The sequence below is a fragment of the Centroberyx affinis genome, unplaced genomic scaffold (assembly GCF_046629955.1).
Source record: "Centroberyx affinis isolate AG114_WGS23_722 - 3 ecotype Tasmania unplaced genomic scaffold, CSIRO-AGI_Caff_v1 ptg000886l_1, whole genome shotgun sequence".
Classification (NCBI taxonomy): Eukaryota; Metazoa; Chordata; class Actinopteri; order Beryciformes; family Berycidae; genus Centroberyx; species Centroberyx affinis.
In genome coordinates this window covers 149,718-169,034 of record NW_027279475.1, presented here as the reverse complement: position 1 = coordinate 169,034, position 19,317 = coordinate 149,718, and the positions used below count along the sequence as shown (strand labels likewise).

General features: G+C 40.5%; 1 protein-coding gene across 3 annotated transcripts in view; it reads left to right on the top strand.

The window, feature by feature from the left end:
• The window catches only part of col18a1a (collagen type XVIII alpha 1 chain a), an 86,382-nt gene that overhangs the window by 61,136 nt on the left and 5,929 nt on the right, over nucleotides 1–19,317 (top strand). For 2 of the 3 annotated variants that reach the window (XM_071521378.1, XM_071521377.1), the window contains 29 exons: nucleotides 255–333; nucleotides 2,836–2,966; nucleotides 3,609–3,635; nucleotides 4,176–4,382; nucleotides 4,587–4,613; nucleotides 4,869–4,931; nucleotides 5,122–5,199; nucleotides 5,305–5,355; nucleotides 5,677–5,808; nucleotides 5,960–6,022; nucleotides 6,309–6,353; nucleotides 7,295–7,426; nucleotides 7,781–7,852; nucleotides 8,366–8,392; nucleotides 9,487–9,585; nucleotides 11,409–11,444; nucleotides 11,786–11,875; nucleotides 12,680–12,706; nucleotides 14,095–14,130; nucleotides 14,692–14,751; nucleotides 15,240–15,317; nucleotides 15,628–15,663; nucleotides 15,805–15,858; nucleotides 16,009–16,080; nucleotides 16,719–16,784; nucleotides 17,416–17,446; nucleotides 17,855–17,899; nucleotides 18,032–18,066; nucleotides 18,809–18,940. In XM_071521378.1, coding sequence (XP_071377479.1) covers nucleotides 255–333; nucleotides 2,836–2,966; nucleotides 3,609–3,635; nucleotides 4,176–4,382; nucleotides 4,587–4,613; nucleotides 4,869–4,931; nucleotides 5,122–5,199; nucleotides 5,305–5,355; nucleotides 5,677–5,808; nucleotides 5,960–6,022; nucleotides 6,309–6,353; nucleotides 7,295–7,426; nucleotides 7,781–7,852; nucleotides 8,366–8,392; nucleotides 9,487–9,585; nucleotides 11,409–11,444; nucleotides 11,786–11,875; nucleotides 12,680–12,706; nucleotides 14,095–14,130; nucleotides 14,692–14,751; nucleotides 15,240–15,317; nucleotides 15,628–15,663; nucleotides 15,805–15,858; nucleotides 16,009–16,080; nucleotides 16,719–16,784; nucleotides 17,416–17,446; nucleotides 17,855–17,899; nucleotides 18,032–18,066; nucleotides 18,809–18,940 — 2,031 coding nt within the window. Of the gene's footprint in view, nucleotides 1–254; nucleotides 334–1,743; nucleotides 1,807–2,835; nucleotides 2,967–3,608; nucleotides 3,636–4,175; nucleotides 4,383–4,586; nucleotides 4,614–4,868; nucleotides 4,932–5,121; nucleotides 5,200–5,304; nucleotides 5,356–5,676; nucleotides 5,809–5,959; nucleotides 6,023–6,308; nucleotides 6,354–7,294; nucleotides 7,427–7,780; nucleotides 7,853–8,365; nucleotides 8,393–9,486; nucleotides 9,586–11,408; nucleotides 11,445–11,785; nucleotides 11,876–12,679; nucleotides 12,707–14,094; nucleotides 14,131–14,691; nucleotides 14,752–15,239; nucleotides 15,318–15,627; nucleotides 15,664–15,804; nucleotides 15,859–16,008; nucleotides 16,081–16,718; nucleotides 16,785–17,415; nucleotides 17,447–17,854; nucleotides 17,900–18,031; nucleotides 18,067–18,808; nucleotides 18,941–19,317 lie in introns of all 3 variants that reach the window. The other variant, XM_071521376.1, reaches the window with a different exon arrangement.

Below are 19,317 nucleotides of genomic sequence, written 5' to 3'. Positions count from 1 at the left end.
TGCTGAAAACATGAGTCATTTTTGTTCAGGTTGTTTGTCTGGCATTGATATTAACAAGCACTACTTTTTCCATACAGTGACAAGATTGTGTTACTTCAATTCCCTTTTCAGTGGAGGGGAGACCAGTAGAAACTAGCTAGAGCACAAACACTGGCTACAAATGCATGCACTCATAGCACTGTAGCTTCAAGTCATGTCATATGTTGTTCTTTTTTAACATTTTTCTCACACATTGCTTGGTTATCTTTCTGCAGACTACTCCCCCATCTTCTCGACCCATTCAGCAGCCACCAGTGACCAAGAAACAAGAGCTGTCCATAGAGAGAGAGACAGGTGAGTCTACCTGGCTAGAGGAAAACAACACCAGACGAAGCATTTTGTGTATTTGTATGTGTATTTTTTAACTGAGGATCACAGACAGCACTCCAATCAAACATTACTGCTGCCATAAAAAGCTTTAATTGGAGCGCTGTGAGTCCGCAATTCTTGATTATTTCTACACTGCACCTCTGTTGACTCTGATTCAGCACTGAGTTTGACTGCAAAAAGAGAAGATGAGTGTTTTTTTCTATACAGGCCTACTTAGGAATGTTTTCATAGACCCCTCCAATTCTGCCCCTTGCTGTTTTGCAACTGTCACAGTCTTTGATAGATCTATAATGTCATTTTAAAAGATGGAAACAAGATATGGCATTTTCCACATGCCGACACGTGACTAAATTAACCTGATGGAGATGGAGGAGAGAGTTTATGACAGCACACACTGTTGCAGAGTTCATATTCCCTGAACCTGCATAGTTGAACTAGTCAATGCTTGCTAGATTTATAGACCTAAGTCTCCATCTAGTGGACAACAGTATTAATACAACCTGGGGGTGAGAATTCCCTCCTTAGGGAGGCATATTGCTTTCTGTGTGAACTCTATGATAATAAATCAGATTTAGTTTTATTTGGAGTATAAAGATGTGCAACCTGTTGAAAACTTTTCTATAAATTCCACCATGCAGGGAAAAAAGACTCAAGAGACTAATTGAATCACTATCCTATTGAGTGATTTAAGCCACACTTGTGCGAGGTTTTTATTTATTGTGTTTTATAATTTACAAAAGGCAGCCTCCTGTGGAGAATGGGCATGGAGAGATATGAAAGCTATGTTTGTTCACTTTGTTATTACTGCTGAACATTAATACACAATAGCCCGTATAGATATGTCAAAACTAGTCATGTGCTGAATTGGTTTGACTGAATTTGATTTCCAGAATTTTTTTGTCACTTCAAGTGAGCCTATTATGTGTAGATCGCAAACAGAATAAATCCCAAATATTTACATTCTTAAATTATGTTGTAATAAAAGTGGTTCAGTGGTGCACAAACATTCACACATGTGTATGTTGACCAAATAAAGCACCTGTAAATTATATCCCTCAGTATTCTATAAGTTCGTTGTCCCTAGTATATTTGAGATAGTTTCATAAATTGTGGATTGTGGCTACAATACTAATAATAGTATTTAGTCCAGAAAATGAGAATTTTTGAAATATTATAATCTGAAGTCCCCTGTTGGTTGTAGAGTGAAACAGCAGCATCTCAAATACTACACTAAAACAACTAGAACCTGAAAAAAAACTAAATGGACAAAATGACAAAACAGCTTACCTTATGTCCTGAATTATTAAAGTGATGGACTCAAAATAATATTAAATCCGGAGACTTTTTTAACAGTGTCTTTTGCATTGTGTTCAGCAAGTGACTCCCGGCAGGTCTCAGTTTCTGTGGAGTCCAGGCCCGGGCTTCCTGGGCCAGCAGGTGGGTCAAGAAGAGTTTACAAGACAGAAGCAAGGGAACATCCAAATCCTCTGCATTTCCTCTCCTCCCTCCTTTCTTTCCACTCTTGGTCCTGATGTTCTGCCTTCTCCGTATACACTCCTCATCCTCAACCACACATGGGTTTAAAAAGCATGAAGCAGATATAAGAATGCATGCATCTGTCTACCCCATGCTTTTGAACCCATGGAGGGCGGTGGACAAGTGTGCGTTTAAGGCAGAAGAATGGAAAATTGGGCCATTCAAGCTGTAATACCCTGAAGGAACACTCTTGTTGGGAGAAAAATAGAAGAGCCCAGTCCAGAGAGGAAGAGAGAGAGAGTCGAGGAGAGAAAATCAGATTATTCAGATGCATCCCTTAAGTTTTACTGGTTCTTGGTTCTCTCTTGGAAAATAAAGGACGTGAGACTGTGTATGTGGCATGGTTTGGGTGACTGGTTCTAGAAAAAGGGTGGGAAAACCATTTTAGGGTAATCGCAACGGAAAAAATGCAATGACGTTTTTTTTTTTTTTTCTTGAAAATAAACAACTGGAGTACAGATTCCATTTCTCAATTGCTTTTCTGAAATGTTCAAGGAGTCTCACGGTAGCGGCCATCATTTTGCTGTGCATGTCAACAGTGTTGGAGATGGATGATCTTTTTATAACTATGGAAGTATCAACACTCGGTTCATTTCACTCAAGTTCCACTTAAAGTGCATCTTGCTCGATGGGAAGAATTTAAGGTCAAAGTGGGTCATACCAGGAAATATTTCAGGATGGTGGTGCATGCAGGTGTGGGACTGCGTATTCAATTATTGCTTCGACCTCGAAGCCTCCACATGGCCTATAAATTACAGTGGTGCACACTGGGATACTCTCTCCAACAAACAAACTAGTCCATTTCCTCTTCTCTCGGGAGCAGGAAATGTCCTGTATGTTGTTTGGGATCTGGGATACAATCGTTAATCATTTTTGAATGGTCTTTTCATGAGGGTAATAATAACTCTGTCCCTTTCCATTGTTTTCCAGGGCCAGTGGGGGCTAAAGGAGAGAGGGGTGACCGAGGGGATAGAGGAGAGAAAGGAGAGAGGGGTCCTATTGGGCCAAAGGGAGAAATGGGCTCTGGCTCCAGCTCACGGGGTGGAGCCCGTGGAGAGAAGGTTCGCACCTTTTTTTTTAGCTCTACTTTGAAAGTCAAAGGTATACACACATTAGACTTGGAATATCTGGTATACAGTGTAAGAGTTAGGGTGCTGTGACACTGCCTGGTTGTTCTGCCACCTGTCCACCTTTCTGAAGGCTGCCACTGGGCAGGGGAGCTTGTTGGTAAAGGTGTGAGCAAGGGCAGCTTCAATATCAATGACATCAAGAAAGCATTTCCTTAAGGATGATAGGAACCACTAGAGGGAGCTACAAGTTCTAATTTTCTGATAAGATATGTGGCGTAATATACTGTATTGTTATCTACCTACCTCATGTTGTAAGACACATGTTGTGTGTGTGTGTGTGTGTGTGTGTGTGTGTGTGTGTGTGTGTGTGTGTGTGTGCGTGTGGCTATATGGTAGACCACGGCACTAACATTACAAAAGGTCAGGAATATTCCCACTGGGGCCGCCCATGGTGAAAATGTATGCGCTCTTGTCAGTGTAAGGTGGTTTGGATAAAATTGTGCTACAAATGTAAGATGGCATATGTTACTGCTTACTGTTTAGCGTTTGTTTAAAGTCCAATCACATGGCTAATGAGGACTATTGGAATTTATTTTCAGCACTGACATTGCTGTTTACTTATTATCTTTTCAGGGAGAGCCAGGAGAAAAAGGAGTCAAGGTAAGTTTCAAATCATCTCTTTTTTGGGTGACTGATAGTAGTGATAAACTCTTTGATTCGGGGCCATCAGTAACACAGTTACTGAGGTGGATATCATGCACTCAAAGTTTTCAGTTCATGTGCGACCCTTGACCTTTGTCTCAAGTCCTCTGTGTTTTGTACCCATTTTTCATATCATCCACAGATAGACTTCTTGTAGAAACAGAAGAATGATCTATGTTTGTGATATTAGTGTTTCTCAACTGTTGGGTCATGACCCGATACTGGGACAGGATTGCTACAACAACAACTTAGGGAAACTATTTAACTTAATGTATGACATCCTCATGGTAAAAACATCAACACTCAACACCAATACCAATGGGCACCGTATCCAAAGATATGGAAAATCTTCAAAACTTAGATTTTTTCCTCGATTTCATTTAATTCCTTCCTTTAATCCCAATGTCACATAAAACCATTTCATTCAACATGGAACGATATGTGGGAAAGGTCTTTGTAGAGTTAACCCTAATCAATCTGATGGTCATGTCTCTCCAGGGCAGCGCAGGGTTTGGCTACCCAGGAAAGAAGGGAGAGCCTGGCCCCGCAGGGCCCCCTGGACCTCCTGGCCCTTCAGGGCCCACAGCCGAACTGTTGGAGCGCAACGATGGCTCAGTAGTCCAGAGGGTAGCCGGACCCCGAGGACCAGCTGGACCACAGGGCGCCCCGGGGCCGCAGGGATCACCAGGAGCTGATGGAGAGCCAGTTAGTAGACAATATATATTTTTTGAATCACCATTGTGGTCTTAAGATGATTTAGAAAACATCACTTGACTCAAGAATGTATATGGACTCATGTGTTTTGCTGTCTTTGTTTCTGGTGGGTGGGGTCATTCCTGTTCTCTGTGGCCAACTTGTATTTGTACTGTTTTCATTTTTTATTTTGATTGTCTTTCTCTTTGTCTGCAGGGTGATCCTGGTGAGGATGGAATTGCGGTAAGTGTTTATTGTGTGGGATGTGCTAAAAAAACAACAAACACAAAAACCAGCATGCTATATTTCTATTCATAGCACTGTCACAACATCGCCTGCACACTACCAAGAACACTGATAATTGGCAACTTGTCATTTGCTCATCAGATGGGCATGTGGTGATGGAATACAATAGTGCTATTCCTGTACATATTGCTTTTGCCAAAAGGAGCTGCATGGCATCTTATATTTCTTCAACATTATGGTTTTTCAACCCAGGGTGCTGTTGGACCTCCAGGTTTCCCAGGAACCCCAGGTGACACTGGAGCCAGAGGAGAGAAGGTAAGATGCACAATTCATATGCACAATGCACAATGGGTAGAATGAAAGGAATGGAAACAAATATGAAATAAGAGGGAAAAAACATACATGTAAAATTCAAGAAGCAAATCATTTTAGAATGTAAAAATGACAAGTAAACCCTGGATCTGTTGTTGAAATCTAATGTCCTAATGTGTCATGCTGTGTACAGGGAGACCGTGGAGACGGCCACCCCGGCCCTCGGGGACCCCCGGGTCCCCCCGGACCCCCAGGACCAGGATCCAGATCTGTGAGTCAATATCAGCCTCTGTCACATGCTGCACGATGTTTAGGAAGAGCTGACCTGTAATCAGGTTTTTGTTGATTACAATTAATTTCAAATCCTGTGTTTCAGACTTTTGTGGACATGGAAGGCTCAGGTTTCCCAGACTTGGAATCTATTCGGGTGAGAATCATTGAAATGTTGAACGCTGGTCTCATCAGGAACAGAAGGTGTAGTAGGTGACATCACCTGTGTTGTTGTAAGACTGTAATCATCGACATCAAACCAAACCACAAAGAAGATAAATCATTGCTGAATGTCATTTGAAATACGACCTGGTGAAAATTTGTTGATACTTTATTCTGTTGAAAGAATTCCCAACACTGTTTCTGCAGATTATAAATAACAGTTAAAACACTGATTAGTGTAATTTTGTCAGTAAATCTTATGTAAATAAGAGTTAAATCGTATGGATCCAGTCAAGGTTTCTTTTTCTTGATTTAGGGGCTGCCTGGCTTACCTGGGCCTCCAGGTCTCCCTGGTCCTCCCGGTCCTCCTAGTCCCTCTACAGCAGGCACAGCAGTGAGCTCCGGGGCGTTTGGCCCGCCAGGACAGGATGGAGCCCCCGGTCAACCTGTAGGTGTCAATTTATTTATGTTTTAACATCACCAAACACCACTAAGCATACATTAAATCCTCAAACTGTCTGTATAGTGATGATAACGATTGTACAACCTAACCAAATCAATATTAGCTGTATATTTGAACCAAATCTTTGGGCCTCCAGGGTTTGCCTGGTCCACCAGGTGCTGATGGCCTCCCAGGAGCTGCTGGTCCCAGGGGAGAAAAGGTACAGGACTGAAAGTCCTTTTGAATATGATTGTTTCTTTCCTGAAGACTAATGTCATGTAATTTACAACATAATCACTGTGTCACTGAAATATCTTGTAGAACGTGTTAGCAACTATAAACCAGATTCAGACTCTATTGATAACCTTCCTAGGACTTAAGGTTTAGTTTAGTTCAGTTTGCTTTGTGATCGTGTTTCTCAGTGTTCATCATGGAATCTGCATGTGATTAATCTCTTTCATTGGTGTTTCTGTTAACACATGTTGTCCACCTCTTTTCCACACTAGGGTGATTCAGGCGAGCTGGGTCTGCCAGGAGCAGTTGGAGAGAAGGTAAAGATTTCTGTCTTTATTTTATTTATTTATTTATTTTTGTTTCTTTTTTAATTTTACTTTGAACCTGCTGTGGTTAGACTGTGAGGTTTACTCCTTGTTGTTGAGACCAGTAGTGAGACAATTATTTATTTGGTGTAATCTAGTGAGGAAGGTATAAGGCTAAGTGTCAGAGGATGTGTGTGTGGTTTTGGGACAGCAGAGTGTTCCGTTTGAAGGTGTCACAGGCTTAATTCAATGAAACATGTGAGATGGTGTCCACTTGATAACCCCAATGACTATACCTGCTCTCATCCACCCATCCTGTTTCTAAAGCCTTTCCCCTTCCTTTCATTCCTCCAGCCAAGCTCCTACTTTTCTTTTCTCACCAATCTGCTGCCTCACTATTCACCCTCTTCCTCCTCCTCCTCCTCCTCTCCTAAGCCTGCCCATCTGCAGGTAACTGGCTTCCAGCATGGCAGCCATCAAAGGGGATTTGTGTCTTATAATGCTATGCAAATATGTTTGTCATATTGTCAGCTACAGACTGACAACTGCAGACTACAGATATGTTTAATCTGAGTGGTTGTTGTGGTTTGGTTTTTAACATGTGGTGATATCTGTAAATGTTGTGCCGTAACAATGAGCATGGGTGTGTATGACATGTTGTTCCATTGTCCTGTGTACCTTTTTAGCATGGTTAATGTCGAGTAATAACCCCTGTGTGACACAGGTATTGATAGTTTTTGTGTGGGATACATCCTTGGCAGTGAATTAGATAGACAGCCACAACTTCAGTCAGTCATTCAATCAATTAATCAATCCATTCATCCCTGGGAGGAAACTGAGACTAACCACCAACTACTGGGAAGTAGAAAGATGTGCGTCATTGTTGAAGACTGATTTGACTATTTCATTATTTGTTCATTATTCTTATTAAAACTGATTGTCCCACCTCACAGGGAGCTGCAGGAGATCCCGGCTTACCGGGCCGTCCAGGAGAGAGTGGATTGGCTGGCCTGCCTGGACCAATGGGACCAGTTGGACCACCTGGACCTCCCGGCCCTCCTGGACCAAGTTATCGTGTTGGATTTGTAAGTTCTTTATAAACTTCAAGTCTGTCAGTTTGTTGAATATCAGATATCAGTCATTTGGTCCACTGCTGATATGATGGAGGTTTCTCTCTGACCACAGCTTCATTAAAAAGCCTGTAAAACCTTATAAGCAGAACAGTGAAGCTGAGTTAATTATTAGTTTGTTGATTTATTTGTGCAATGATAAAACATAGACTGAAGAGAGGAATACATGTGCTGATAAGATAAAATAACAAAAAACTGGCAGCTTATGAAAACATCTAAACAAAAGAAACAAGAAAAAAAAAATCACCCTTATAGCTTTGTCCAAATTGTGTGACTGTATGATATAAAATCATTTGTTCGTGTTTGAAGGATGACATGGAGGGCTCTGGTGGAGTTTTCTCTAACGGACTTCCTGGCGTCAGAGGACCTGAAGGAAGACAGGTTAGTACTGCTTACTGAATTACTAAAGAAAGGTTTACGTCCCTGTGGAAGAAGAGTTATATCACCCAGTATAAAATCTACAGACATGAAGGTTTTAAGTACGAAACAGTTCCTCTTCAATGCACTCAATTTCTTTGAATGCAGTTTCTTAATGGCCACATTACAAGCCAGAATGGGTCTCTGATTCCAGATCTGATTGATGGTTTTTAGTTGTTTTGGTATGTGCCTATATATTACTGTATGCACAGTATTTGTCTGTGCAAATTGTAATATGTAAAAGGAATATTTTAATTACCCATTACCCATTGTCACCTTTTAACCTGTTTATCTTGTCTTCTTCATATCTTTAACTACAAATGTATGCATTAGGGTTATTGATGTACCTTCTCATTCAAAAACAATTGTTTGTACTAGGAGGCTGCTTCTTCAGTTGTCCAAAAATTCATACTGCAATAAGGCAATACAGTGTTGAGAATATATATAGTGAATAACCAAGCTCTTTTGGGCTTTCAGGGTCCCCCTGGTGTCCCTGGACTGCCGGTAAGTACTTGAGGAAATGTCCCGATAATCTGTCATGAGTGGGACCGATGAGATATGAGTAGACCAACAACTGAAAATGTTCAAAATGGTCCCACAAACATCAAGTACAACTGATTTATAAAACACTTTTAACAAACGGGTTCATCACAAAGTGCTTTACAGTAGATTTATCCTTGCTGCTGTCATCCACACACATTTCACCTGCTCCTCTTCAGAACCAGAGTTGGAAAATAAGGACAATGAGAAAGATAAGGTGAAACTTTATTGATCCCTGTGGGGGAAATGAGATCCTTGCAGCATCAAAAGTAATAGAATTCGACAGGAAAAAAAGACAATAGAATATAAGCACACATATAGAATTAATAGTAAGCAATAAAAACTGTAACAAATATACAATAAAGCAATAGAATGTAAACAATTGTGGGGTTATATAAACTGGTGATAATGTAAACACATTAAGTATCGGTGGGAAATATATGGGGAAGAAGTATAGATTATCAACATGTATTGATTAAATTACAGTTGTTACTGCAGTTGCTTAGTTGCTACAGATGCTACTAGCAGTCACAATTGCTTACTTAAATATAGATTACTGAACTAATAATAACTGCATGTGAATGCAGATTGTTAAAAGCATTGAATATTTCAAGCCTTACATAACCAGGCACGTTGACAAAGAATACTTTCTTATTTGCTGCATCGACCGGAGGAATGATAACATACTTACACTCATACCTGGAATTTGACTTTACTGTACATTACAACCAGTCTTTCGCTATTGGCTACTGAGCAGCTCCAGATGAGCGGTCAAGAATTAAGTGCCTTGTTTAAGAGCACTTAAAACATAATTGTTGAGGGAGCAGAAGGCATTTCAGGTTCACATTTCCTTCCAGGTTTTTCTCGTTGGTCTGGGGATTCAAATCAGCGAACTTCTGCTTGCTATCTAACACTATTTGCATGTTGTTTGACAATAACATCCTTGCAAGGCCAAAATGTGTTCTGTTTTGAATTTAATAGAATCATGTTTGATCATGTTCAGTTCATTTCTTTACTTGTATTTTACTGGAATGACTTGAGTGTTTTGAACTGTGCAGGGTAAAGCTGGGTTGCCTGGCATCCCGGGTCAGAAGGGCGGCGAAGGCCCTCAGGGACGAGACGGGCGGCCGGGGCTGGATGGCTTCCCCGGGCCTCAGGTAAAAGCCTCCTTTCCCTTTCCCTCTCTCTTCTCCATCTGGCACTCTGGCTTCCAGTGGCGGATGCAACAGTCCATTCATTTCTCAATCAGACAGGACCCACAGTGGTTACAAACAAGCTTTAGTGTTTGTTTGAACCTGTATGGAGGACCAGATGCTTGGGTTTGCGGCATTACACTTCAGATAAGGCAAGCTGTCAGTCACAGAGACGTTTACTAAATTGACTTCACTTTCCTGTGATTGTCTAAACTTTCTGCCGCTCTTTGTATTGTCCTGTGTGGGACTTAACACCAGGGTCAGAAATTAATGAAGGCTCGGGGCAAAACATAAAATGCCCATGAAATTAAATGAGGGAATGACCCTGATTATTATTAAATGTATGTTTTTTGCATTTCACCCTTATCACAAATTGTTTTCTCACTGAGTTGTCAAATATTCATGAGTGAATGTGCCTGCTGTCCCCCAGGAGCCATCATAGGTGATTCATGGGAGCCTATGACCAGGAGATCCTTCTCAGTGCATTCTGAGCGAGAAAAATAGAGCGTTTTTTTTTTTTTTTTTATCAGAAAACAACCGAGTGCGCAGCCTGAAGCAGTAGAAAATGTTGGCACCACGCAGCCAGCAGTAGAAGAACCACTGCGTCAACAAAAAATAAAACAACCAATATCATAAAAATATAATTGAGTGGAGGAAGATGGACTGTTTGAGAACAGAGCGGGGAAAACGACACTGTCCTCTTCCGCAAGGCCTGCCACAAGTTTGCAGCAGTGGGAAAGACGTTAAAACAAATCTTAGTGGTACAAATTGAGTGTATATTTGCCAGTATGCAATATGAATATATTGTTTCATAGTTCACTGAAATTGGCTCCAAAATCCCCCTAAAAAACCAAGGGGGTAAAAAAAAATGCCTTCTGAAAAAAAGATAATTTCTTACCCTTAGTAGACTAAAACAATTCATAAGAAGTATTTGCAAATATTATAGTAACAGGATTTATGATTTGTTATGAAAACTTACACACATCAATGTTCTTCTGCCTACGAAAGTCTTACATCTGGTAGCCTAATAATGTTGGTTGCACTCTTTCACAGCTCACACAACCGGCTGTCTGATTTGACCTTGATTTTCTAGGATAGTAATGCTCTTGCAATAGCACAATGTGCAGTTGATCAGTCATTTAGTAGATTTATCTATTTGCTTTCGTACTTCAGGGTCTTATGCTGAGCAGAAAATGGCTCAGTCCCACAAGAAAGTCAGGACAAAGTGCTGCATTTTGGTTTATCTTATGATGATTATAGACAGTACAGCTGCTTTTCAGTGTGTGGTTAGCACTTCAGATCAGAAAAGAGATCCAAGGTACTCTTCTTGAATGAAATTTAAAATCCTTTAATCTAGCAGCTTGTTCTGTTACTAGTGCAGTGCCTGTTCACCCGACTGCTGCACAGAGCACTGTTCGCTTGTTTATTCAAAGTTTATTAATACTGAACGTGTCACGTGTCCAAACTGCACCAAATCTGACACTGCACTTCCTTGGGTCCCCAGCAATACAATACAATACAATACAGTCGATCGGACGAACGGTTCTCGAGATATGCTACGGACACACAGACAGACAGACAGACAGACAGAGATTCCTTGCTTTATAGTATGATGATAGCCTTTTTAACTTAACATTCATGAAGCGTGGCTCGGATCCTGCTGTTAAAGTTCCATTTCAAGATGGGAGGAGGAGGTTTCCCTCGTCCTCGTTGGAACTTTATGGACTTATTCATGACTTTCACTGTTGTTAATGTATCTTTCCTCTCATTCTTCTTTAATTTTACAGGGACCAAAGGGTGAGGGAGGCGACAGAGGAGAGAGGGTGAATATTGTTTTTAACACTGAATAACTATTCAATCATACAGTATGTTCACCACAGAGCAATCAAAGATGGTGATCCAATCTTGTGCTGAAATAAGCAAGCAAGACAACCTCTGTATTTGTAATTTATAATAAGTTATTTAAGCTCTTAGACCTTTAAAGTCTTCCAGAACACAAAAAGAAAAATCAGCTCATTTGTGTCTTAACTTTAAGTTTGACTGCAAATCCCTAAAACTGGACCAAACTTGTCTCAGATTCAACATTAGATTAATTTCAGGTATTGGATGTATTACTGGGGTGTCAATCATTAATATTTTGTGTGTGTGTGTGTGTGTGTATTAGGGTGAACCAGGCCGAGATGGAACTGGACTCCAGGGACCCCCAGGCCCGCCCGGACCCCCGGGACAGATCATCTACCAAACATCTGGCGGTGTAAGTCTCACAAAAGCACACACACAGGCAGATATGCAAATATTCAGAGTTAGAGCAACCGTGATACCAACACTGCTGTTTGAAATCGGTCCAATCACAGACTTGGTATCCGACAGTTTCCTCTATCTTGAAATCCAATGCTGAGAACCACGAGTAAGAGGTTTATCGCACATAAAAACAGCTTACATATCTCTAAGGATAAACTTAGGTTATATCTCAATATTTATGTGCTTATTTCATTACTTACTTATGTAATGACCTGAAGCAGTGTGTCAGCTGATAGTTTCAGTTTATTATTTATTTATTATGATTTGGTATTAGCAGTGAAAAAGTGGTACATTATTGTTGTTGCTGTTACTCCTGTAGTAGTGCATTATTATTTCGAAATGACAAACCACCGGCTGTTGGACTGCAGAATTGCCATTGACTATCTTGAAGGGCAGCTTGACTTCTGTCCTCTTGTGAAATAAAACATCATATTTACTCCACAGGCCATAAACATTATGACAGCAGTGAACGCATTATTTTCATGTATCTCAAATGGTGTGCTTATTACAGGGGTTACAGGGGTTCTCGTAGGGGTTATCTGCCATATGTGCATGCAGACATAACACAGCTGATTTGTATGATCAAGGTTTTCACCAGTAAGTAGGGTAAATCAAGTGTTAAATGTTTACTCTTTGAAATTTACTTTGATTTTTGTCCTGCTAATTTGGCATGCTAAGCTGTCCATAGATGTTCTAGTTTTGTATTAGCACGTTATCTTCATTAATTCGTTCATTAATTCTCTTTGTGTCCCTACAGCATGATGTTGGAGGTGTTGGGCCTCAGGTATGTGTTCATGTCTACATATGTTCTGGTTGTTTTATCTGTGTGTGATTTGTGTGTATGAATGGGACTGCAAAGAGACACACACAGGATTTATGGGTATTCATAGGATGTAAAGGCTTTCTCCTTTTAGTGATGTGAACCTTTCAAATTTTGTATTGTCTGTATCATGGACAATACACAGGCATGAGTAGCAGCCAGAAAGTTGTGCAGGTCATCCGCTTGTCTGTATATGTATTCGGTGTAACTATCCATAGCATTAAAAAAGTCCTGTACGTTCCAATGTGCTCTCTACAACATTTACGATGTTGATCATGCACTTTTACTGACAGAGAAACACCTCTCAACCATGATTTATAGTATGTGGCGAAACATGCAAGTACCCTGTCCTCCTCGCTGTTCAGTTACAGTAATTATGGAAGCGCTGTTCAAAAGATTATTTCATATTACAGCAACACATCAATCTTGGCTTGTTAATGTTAACTAAACATATAACTTTATTGGAAGGTAGGAATATTGTTATTAGCATGTGACCATTTGAGAATATGACCACAGAACAAGACCGACATCTGTTGCCATTCTTATGTGTAATTAATGTCAAATGTATACCTTTCATCTACACTGAATGAAAGCTGCATTTATATCACAACCGACATTTAAGAAATAGCTCAGACCTGCCCATCGGTTCCTGTATAAGTAGTGTTATGATTTCCGCCTACATGGTAGTTACCAGTACTGTCACTCAGAATGCTGATGTAATGAAGATATTTCTATTATAATACATTAACGTGAACAAACATGAATGTATCCCAATCCACACAAGTTTATTGTTATTTAAAGTTGATATAATGCAATAGTGATTCAACCTATACCCAGTTCATGAAAGCTCTTACATTTGCTGTTCTTAACACCCGGTAGTGGGTCAGTCTTTCCTGGTAAAAATCCTTTGCCGCACAGAAATTGATGCGTTATACGTTTCCAGCAGCAGCAACAGCAATTTGTTTAAATAAATAGAAGAAGAACTGGGTAGTTACCATGAGCAGAGATAGCCACCATGTCTGAACAGACTAAGAAAAGAGCACCACCTACAGAAACTCAAACTGCATCAAGAGAAAATCTAAGGAAAAATCTAACAGATCTCACAGTACTGGACACACTGTTTGATTGACAGGTGATCTCTGGGAAGTGCAGTGCAGAAACACCACACCAGTGGGCGCTTAGCAGCAAAGATGGCTCCAAAACCAACAAACAAGAACGTTGCAGATTCCCACTTTAAAGGAATCTTGTATTGTTCAGTTGATCTAGAGGATACTGTGGGTTTGTTGGGAATGACTGAATTATCCTTTACATGATTCAAGCATTCATTAATGGTGTCTTTTTTTTCTGTACAGGGAGGACCTGGTTTACCTGGTCAAGCTGGATTCCCTGTAAGCCTCTCTTTTTCCAATTCACTACATGTAACATAATATTATCTGCTTTACATCCTCTAACCATCATTATAACCATGTGGACAATATTAATCTTTATTTTCCAAATCTGTCAGGTTTAATGGCTGTTATTGTCTAATGTAGAAGATCTTACACACACACAAAACACCTCACATAGCTAAGTTATACAGGCGTAGAAGAAGAGGCCGCTGCACGCTCAGATCAATGCAAGATTCATTTCTCTCAAACAGCCGTGATGCCTCCAGATAGCTCAACAGTAAATTATCCCAGAAGCAGCCCTTCTACGGCCGTACTCAGCAGCCATCAAACACTCATCTGAACTACAGTGACACCACTCTGACACTGCACCTACTCCGAGACTTACATAGCCCGCAACATCTCATGCCATAATTTCCACACTCAGTATCTGAAAAAGAACAGGCCAGTGAGACAGCTGGCCCACTCAGCAGTTCAGAAACTGTATTATACCAACACTCAGAGACTAATGGGATGACTGACTGTGTTGGCTTGAATTCACATATGTTCCTTATGTCTTGCCAGGGCCCTATTGGACCAAAGGGTGACAGAGGGGACGCAGGCCTACCAGGCTACGGAGTGAAGGTAATGACATAATTCCTACTCTTTCATTGCCTTTCATATTGTTCTCTACATTTCCTTGACATGCTGTATTCCTTCCTGACCCAGATCAAATAGCGTTTGCAATACATCTTATGATTTTTAAGAGGAAAGATACTAAAAGCGCTTCAGGCAAATAATCATAGGTGCTCTTGGAGTCCAGGACTTGTACTGGAAAGAAAGAAAGAAAGAAAGAAAGAAAGAAAGAAAATTGTGATTGTGATACGTTCTCCTGGCTTAAAAAAATCTGAGTCCAGGTAGTCATGTCGGTTTGAAAGTCTTAGCAAAAACATCATTCATTCATTCATTCATTCATTCATTCACTCATTCATTAATTTCTCGCATTTCTCAATAACTCACACAGTCAAACAAAAACATTTTTGCAAGATAGAGGACATGTTCTTGTTTCTCTGCGATTCATTGTGTGTACAACTGCTGAATTGTGTCTCTCTCATTGGTGCCGTGCTGTTCAGGGTGAGAAGGGTGAGCCAGGCTTAGTCATCGGAGCTGATGGAAATCCTCTGTATCTGGGAGGGCTGGTGGGTCAGAAGGTGAGTCTCTTATGCTGCTTATGACTTCTGTCTGGCTGTGGCTACTGGTCTGTTATTTCTCTATCTCTCTTTCTCTCTCTCACACACACACTCATATATGCACACACACACACATGCACACCCCTCTCCTCTATACGCTGCCATTTGTCATGTCTAAATGTTGTTCTCGCTGCCTGCTTTGGTCTGCTGTCTGCTCTGTTGGTTGTACAGTTGTTATTGCTTAAGCCTATTTGCTTGCTGTTCCTAAAGCCTGTGTAAAGTGTTTTGTGACACGAACAGCATTTAAAATATTTTTTCATCCTGTTTGCAGGGAGACAGAGGGCCTGCTGGACCTGTTGGACCTTCTGTAAGTGTTTGAGCGTTCAAACATTAAAGATATACAAAATAATATACTCTAAGGACAAAGACAGTTGGCCATTAGACTGATTTCCCACCATGTTCTCAAGTTGACTCACATTGTCTTTTGTTTCATGATTTGCCTGTACAGGGCCAGTACGGGCCTTCTGGTTTAAAGGGGGAAATTGGAATGCCTGGAAGACCTGTAAGTACTCTTTTCCTAGTAACTTATCTCAGTCAGAAACCTCTTGTCATAAAGTTTATATATTTAAGTTTTATGTAAATGCGTACATGCTTTTTGGGGGATTTTGTATTCCATCCAGAAAAATATGAACCTATGACTCTCTCCTTTCAGGGCCGTCCTGGTGTAAATGGATACAAGGGTGAGAAAGGAGAGCCAGCCACTGGTGGTGGCTATAGCTACCCAGTAAGTATTAGTCTTTACCTCACTAGGCTTATACTTAATATTTACAGCTGCACTAGGCAAGATTATTATGTAAAAATACACCTCTTATCGGCCTAAATCACAAAGTGGGGTTGCAAAGGGACGAGTGTCCCAGGCCCCCTAATTGAGACCCCATAGATTTGCCCGTGTCTGGTACTGGACGCTACTCTTATGCAGCCATGGGAAGTGAGGAATCAAAACTTTCCTCCATCCAGAGAAAGCTGAGCGTGCTGTTCACAGTTTACTGGCATTATGTTAAATGGTTTCTGGGTATTGAAGTTGAGTTTTCAGTTACCTCTCACTGCTATTTGGAGCCGCCAACATGCAAAGTTGCTTAAGTGGAGCTTTAAAAAATACAGTATCTCAAACATGCCACTGTTTGCTAAGAAACTGCCTCAGGGGAGCTAATAACATCAAGAACATACCAAGTTTTACGTCAATGCCAGCAATCATTTTGTCAAATTATTCAAATATGGGTATGTAATTTTGGAATGAACCTTGTCGGTTCTTGGAGGCCTCTCAGCAACCTCTCCACCTCCTAATGAAGAATCCTAATGTATATTAACCATCCTGACACATATCAAACAGTGACAAAGAGTGAATAACTCTGTTTTCACCAGGGACCCCCAGGCCCACCTGGACCACCCGGACCTCCTGGGCCGGCCGTTCCCTTAGATCGCTTCAATGTGAGTACACAGAATCTTAAATGTCTTCATGTCCGCATCAGTGAATGTCTGACCAGTGTCTCTGTCTCAGCAGCACCAAATTCCAGACAGCTGTATGTACCAGTTAATGCTATTCCCTTCGATAATACAATATAATTTACATACAGCAGTAGTCACAATAGAAGTCCCCCATTATGCCCATAGACGTCCCCTGTCATGCATCTATCCAGCGTAAGCACTGCAGTTGACATTGCAGCTTGCTTTTTCACAATTTTTCAATTTTTTTTCAACAGCTCCTCTTTAGGTGGGGCAGTGCAGTTAAAAGTGGGGCTTCTGCTTCTGTCTGCAATGTACCTGCATGGGAAACATGAAACATTTTTATGTGTTAGTGTTAGTAGATTGGGGAATTAACACCAGCCTTGGTTGTGGCTGGTAATGTTTTCTACTTTCCAGCCACTTAGGCAGGTAACCTGCCATTATTTGAAATTCCGGTTGTTTTGTAAAAAACCTAGTTGGCTGATGAAATAGTGAGTGGTTGGTGAACTGTGGGATTTGCTGGCCTTTGTGAACTGTAGACAAAACATTTCCTTTCCTCCCCTGGTTGTTAGTGCTGGAAATTGCCTGTCTGAGTGTTTTTTTCTTCTGTTCTTAGCGCTATGACGACACCTCAAGGAATTACCCAGGTATGCCCTCCCAACACACTCTGAGTTTGTTGTTTTAAAGTCAATACATAAAGCGCTGGGATGGAACTTCTCAAAGAGAAGGATTAAAACTGAGAAGTTAAGTAAATCTACCAGTCAAGGAAGAGAGATTTAAAAAGGGTTTAAACTGTCTGGAGAGATAAAGAGTTCTATCTTAATTTCAGTTTGATCCAGCTATCTGAGTCTGAGGAGGATAGACTCTCCATTGTCAAGAGATTAGGCTGTCAACTTGCACTAGATTTGAAGAATTTATTGATAAAACACACAAAACATCACTCAATCAAAACAGTGAGCAAACAGTTTTGCAGTGCTAATGTCAGTTACACATACACATGTGGTATGCTGTATCCAACTGTTTTGTACACATTTTGAACATTTTATTTTTTGTAGCAACTAAAGGGGAAAAAGGTGAGCGTGGACTTCCAGGGATCCCAGGTAAATCCTAATGTCTTAATAAAATATGCATGCAGTACCAAAATCAGCTTTAAATACATGTCCTTTATAATATAGGGTTGCATTGAATTATTAATACTTGAATACTAAAAAGACCTCTTTGTTCTTCTGCAGGATCAGCCTCTAGCTTTGATATTTATACATTGAAGGTAAGAATTTCAGTGGTGACACACAACAGACAAGTATTCCTTGTCGAGATTCATTAATTTTAAACTTAGACTGTGAGTGTGCTTTGCTGTGCTAGTAGTTTGACAAATTGTCAGTTGACAATTGTCTAATTTTGTTCTTCAAGGATAAATGTTCTTTCAACGGTAAATTGAAAAAGCTTTAAGGCAGTGATGATTTATCCGAGCTGAGGCCTACAGATAAAGAAATTTCCCAATGATCTGCCACTTGTGTGTGTATGTTTCATAGTTTGAATAAGCTTTGTCACTTTGGGCCTGTAAGTCTGAATGCTGAACATTTCATTCACGTTCATTCTTTACTTAAGTTCTTTGCATAAATCTTGAAAGTCGATCATTTAGTTGGGTACAATGGATCAGGCTGGGTCCGTCTGTCCGTCCATCAAACATGACATCACCGGTCTGATTTTGACAAAACTTGGAAGTATGATACATCTTGGCACTGTTTTCTGGTCTTTAAAAATGACACTGCTTGACCTAATGGCAGTGCTATAATTAAAGGTCAAAATTTAGAACCTTGAAAGGCCACAGATCCATTTTGATGAAACTTGGAAGGTTCATACATGTGAAAAAAGTTACACTCATTGGCCTAATGGAGGTGCTATAATTAAAGGTCAACATTTCAAAAGTTGAAAGGCCATAACTGCAAAACAACCAATTTTGAGGTGGATAATTCACTGTAATGTTAAAACCTGCCTGTTGTCAACAGAACGAACTGAAGGGAGATCGTGGAGACGCAGGGGTGAAGGGAGAGAAGGGAGAGCCAGGCGGTGGATATTATGACCCTCGTTTTGGAGGAGTGCAAGGCCAACCAGGGCCTCCTGGCAACCCAGGCCTACCGGTGAGTTCTAGACAGTGGAGAAAAAAATGTTTCTATCACATATATAGGCATTAATAGGGGACACAGAGGTGATGATGACGCCTTGGGGTGGGGGCCCAGAATCACATTTTTTCAGGTGGCGCAAAAAATGTCCTTATAAGTAGTATCAAAAATTGTCATACATAAATATTCGTCATGAACAAGGTCGGTTATTTGATTTAAGACAACCAAAGCTGATTGTCATAATTAAAGGCAACTGTAATGATCTGTTTTTGTTTTTTTTCCAACATCAGTGGGTCCTATAGCCTTTTAATAGTTGTCATATTAAAAAAATCTTTTCAGCAACTTTTCATTAGCATTTCAGTTGCAGTAACTTTAATTTCTCTCTCTTGTATGTT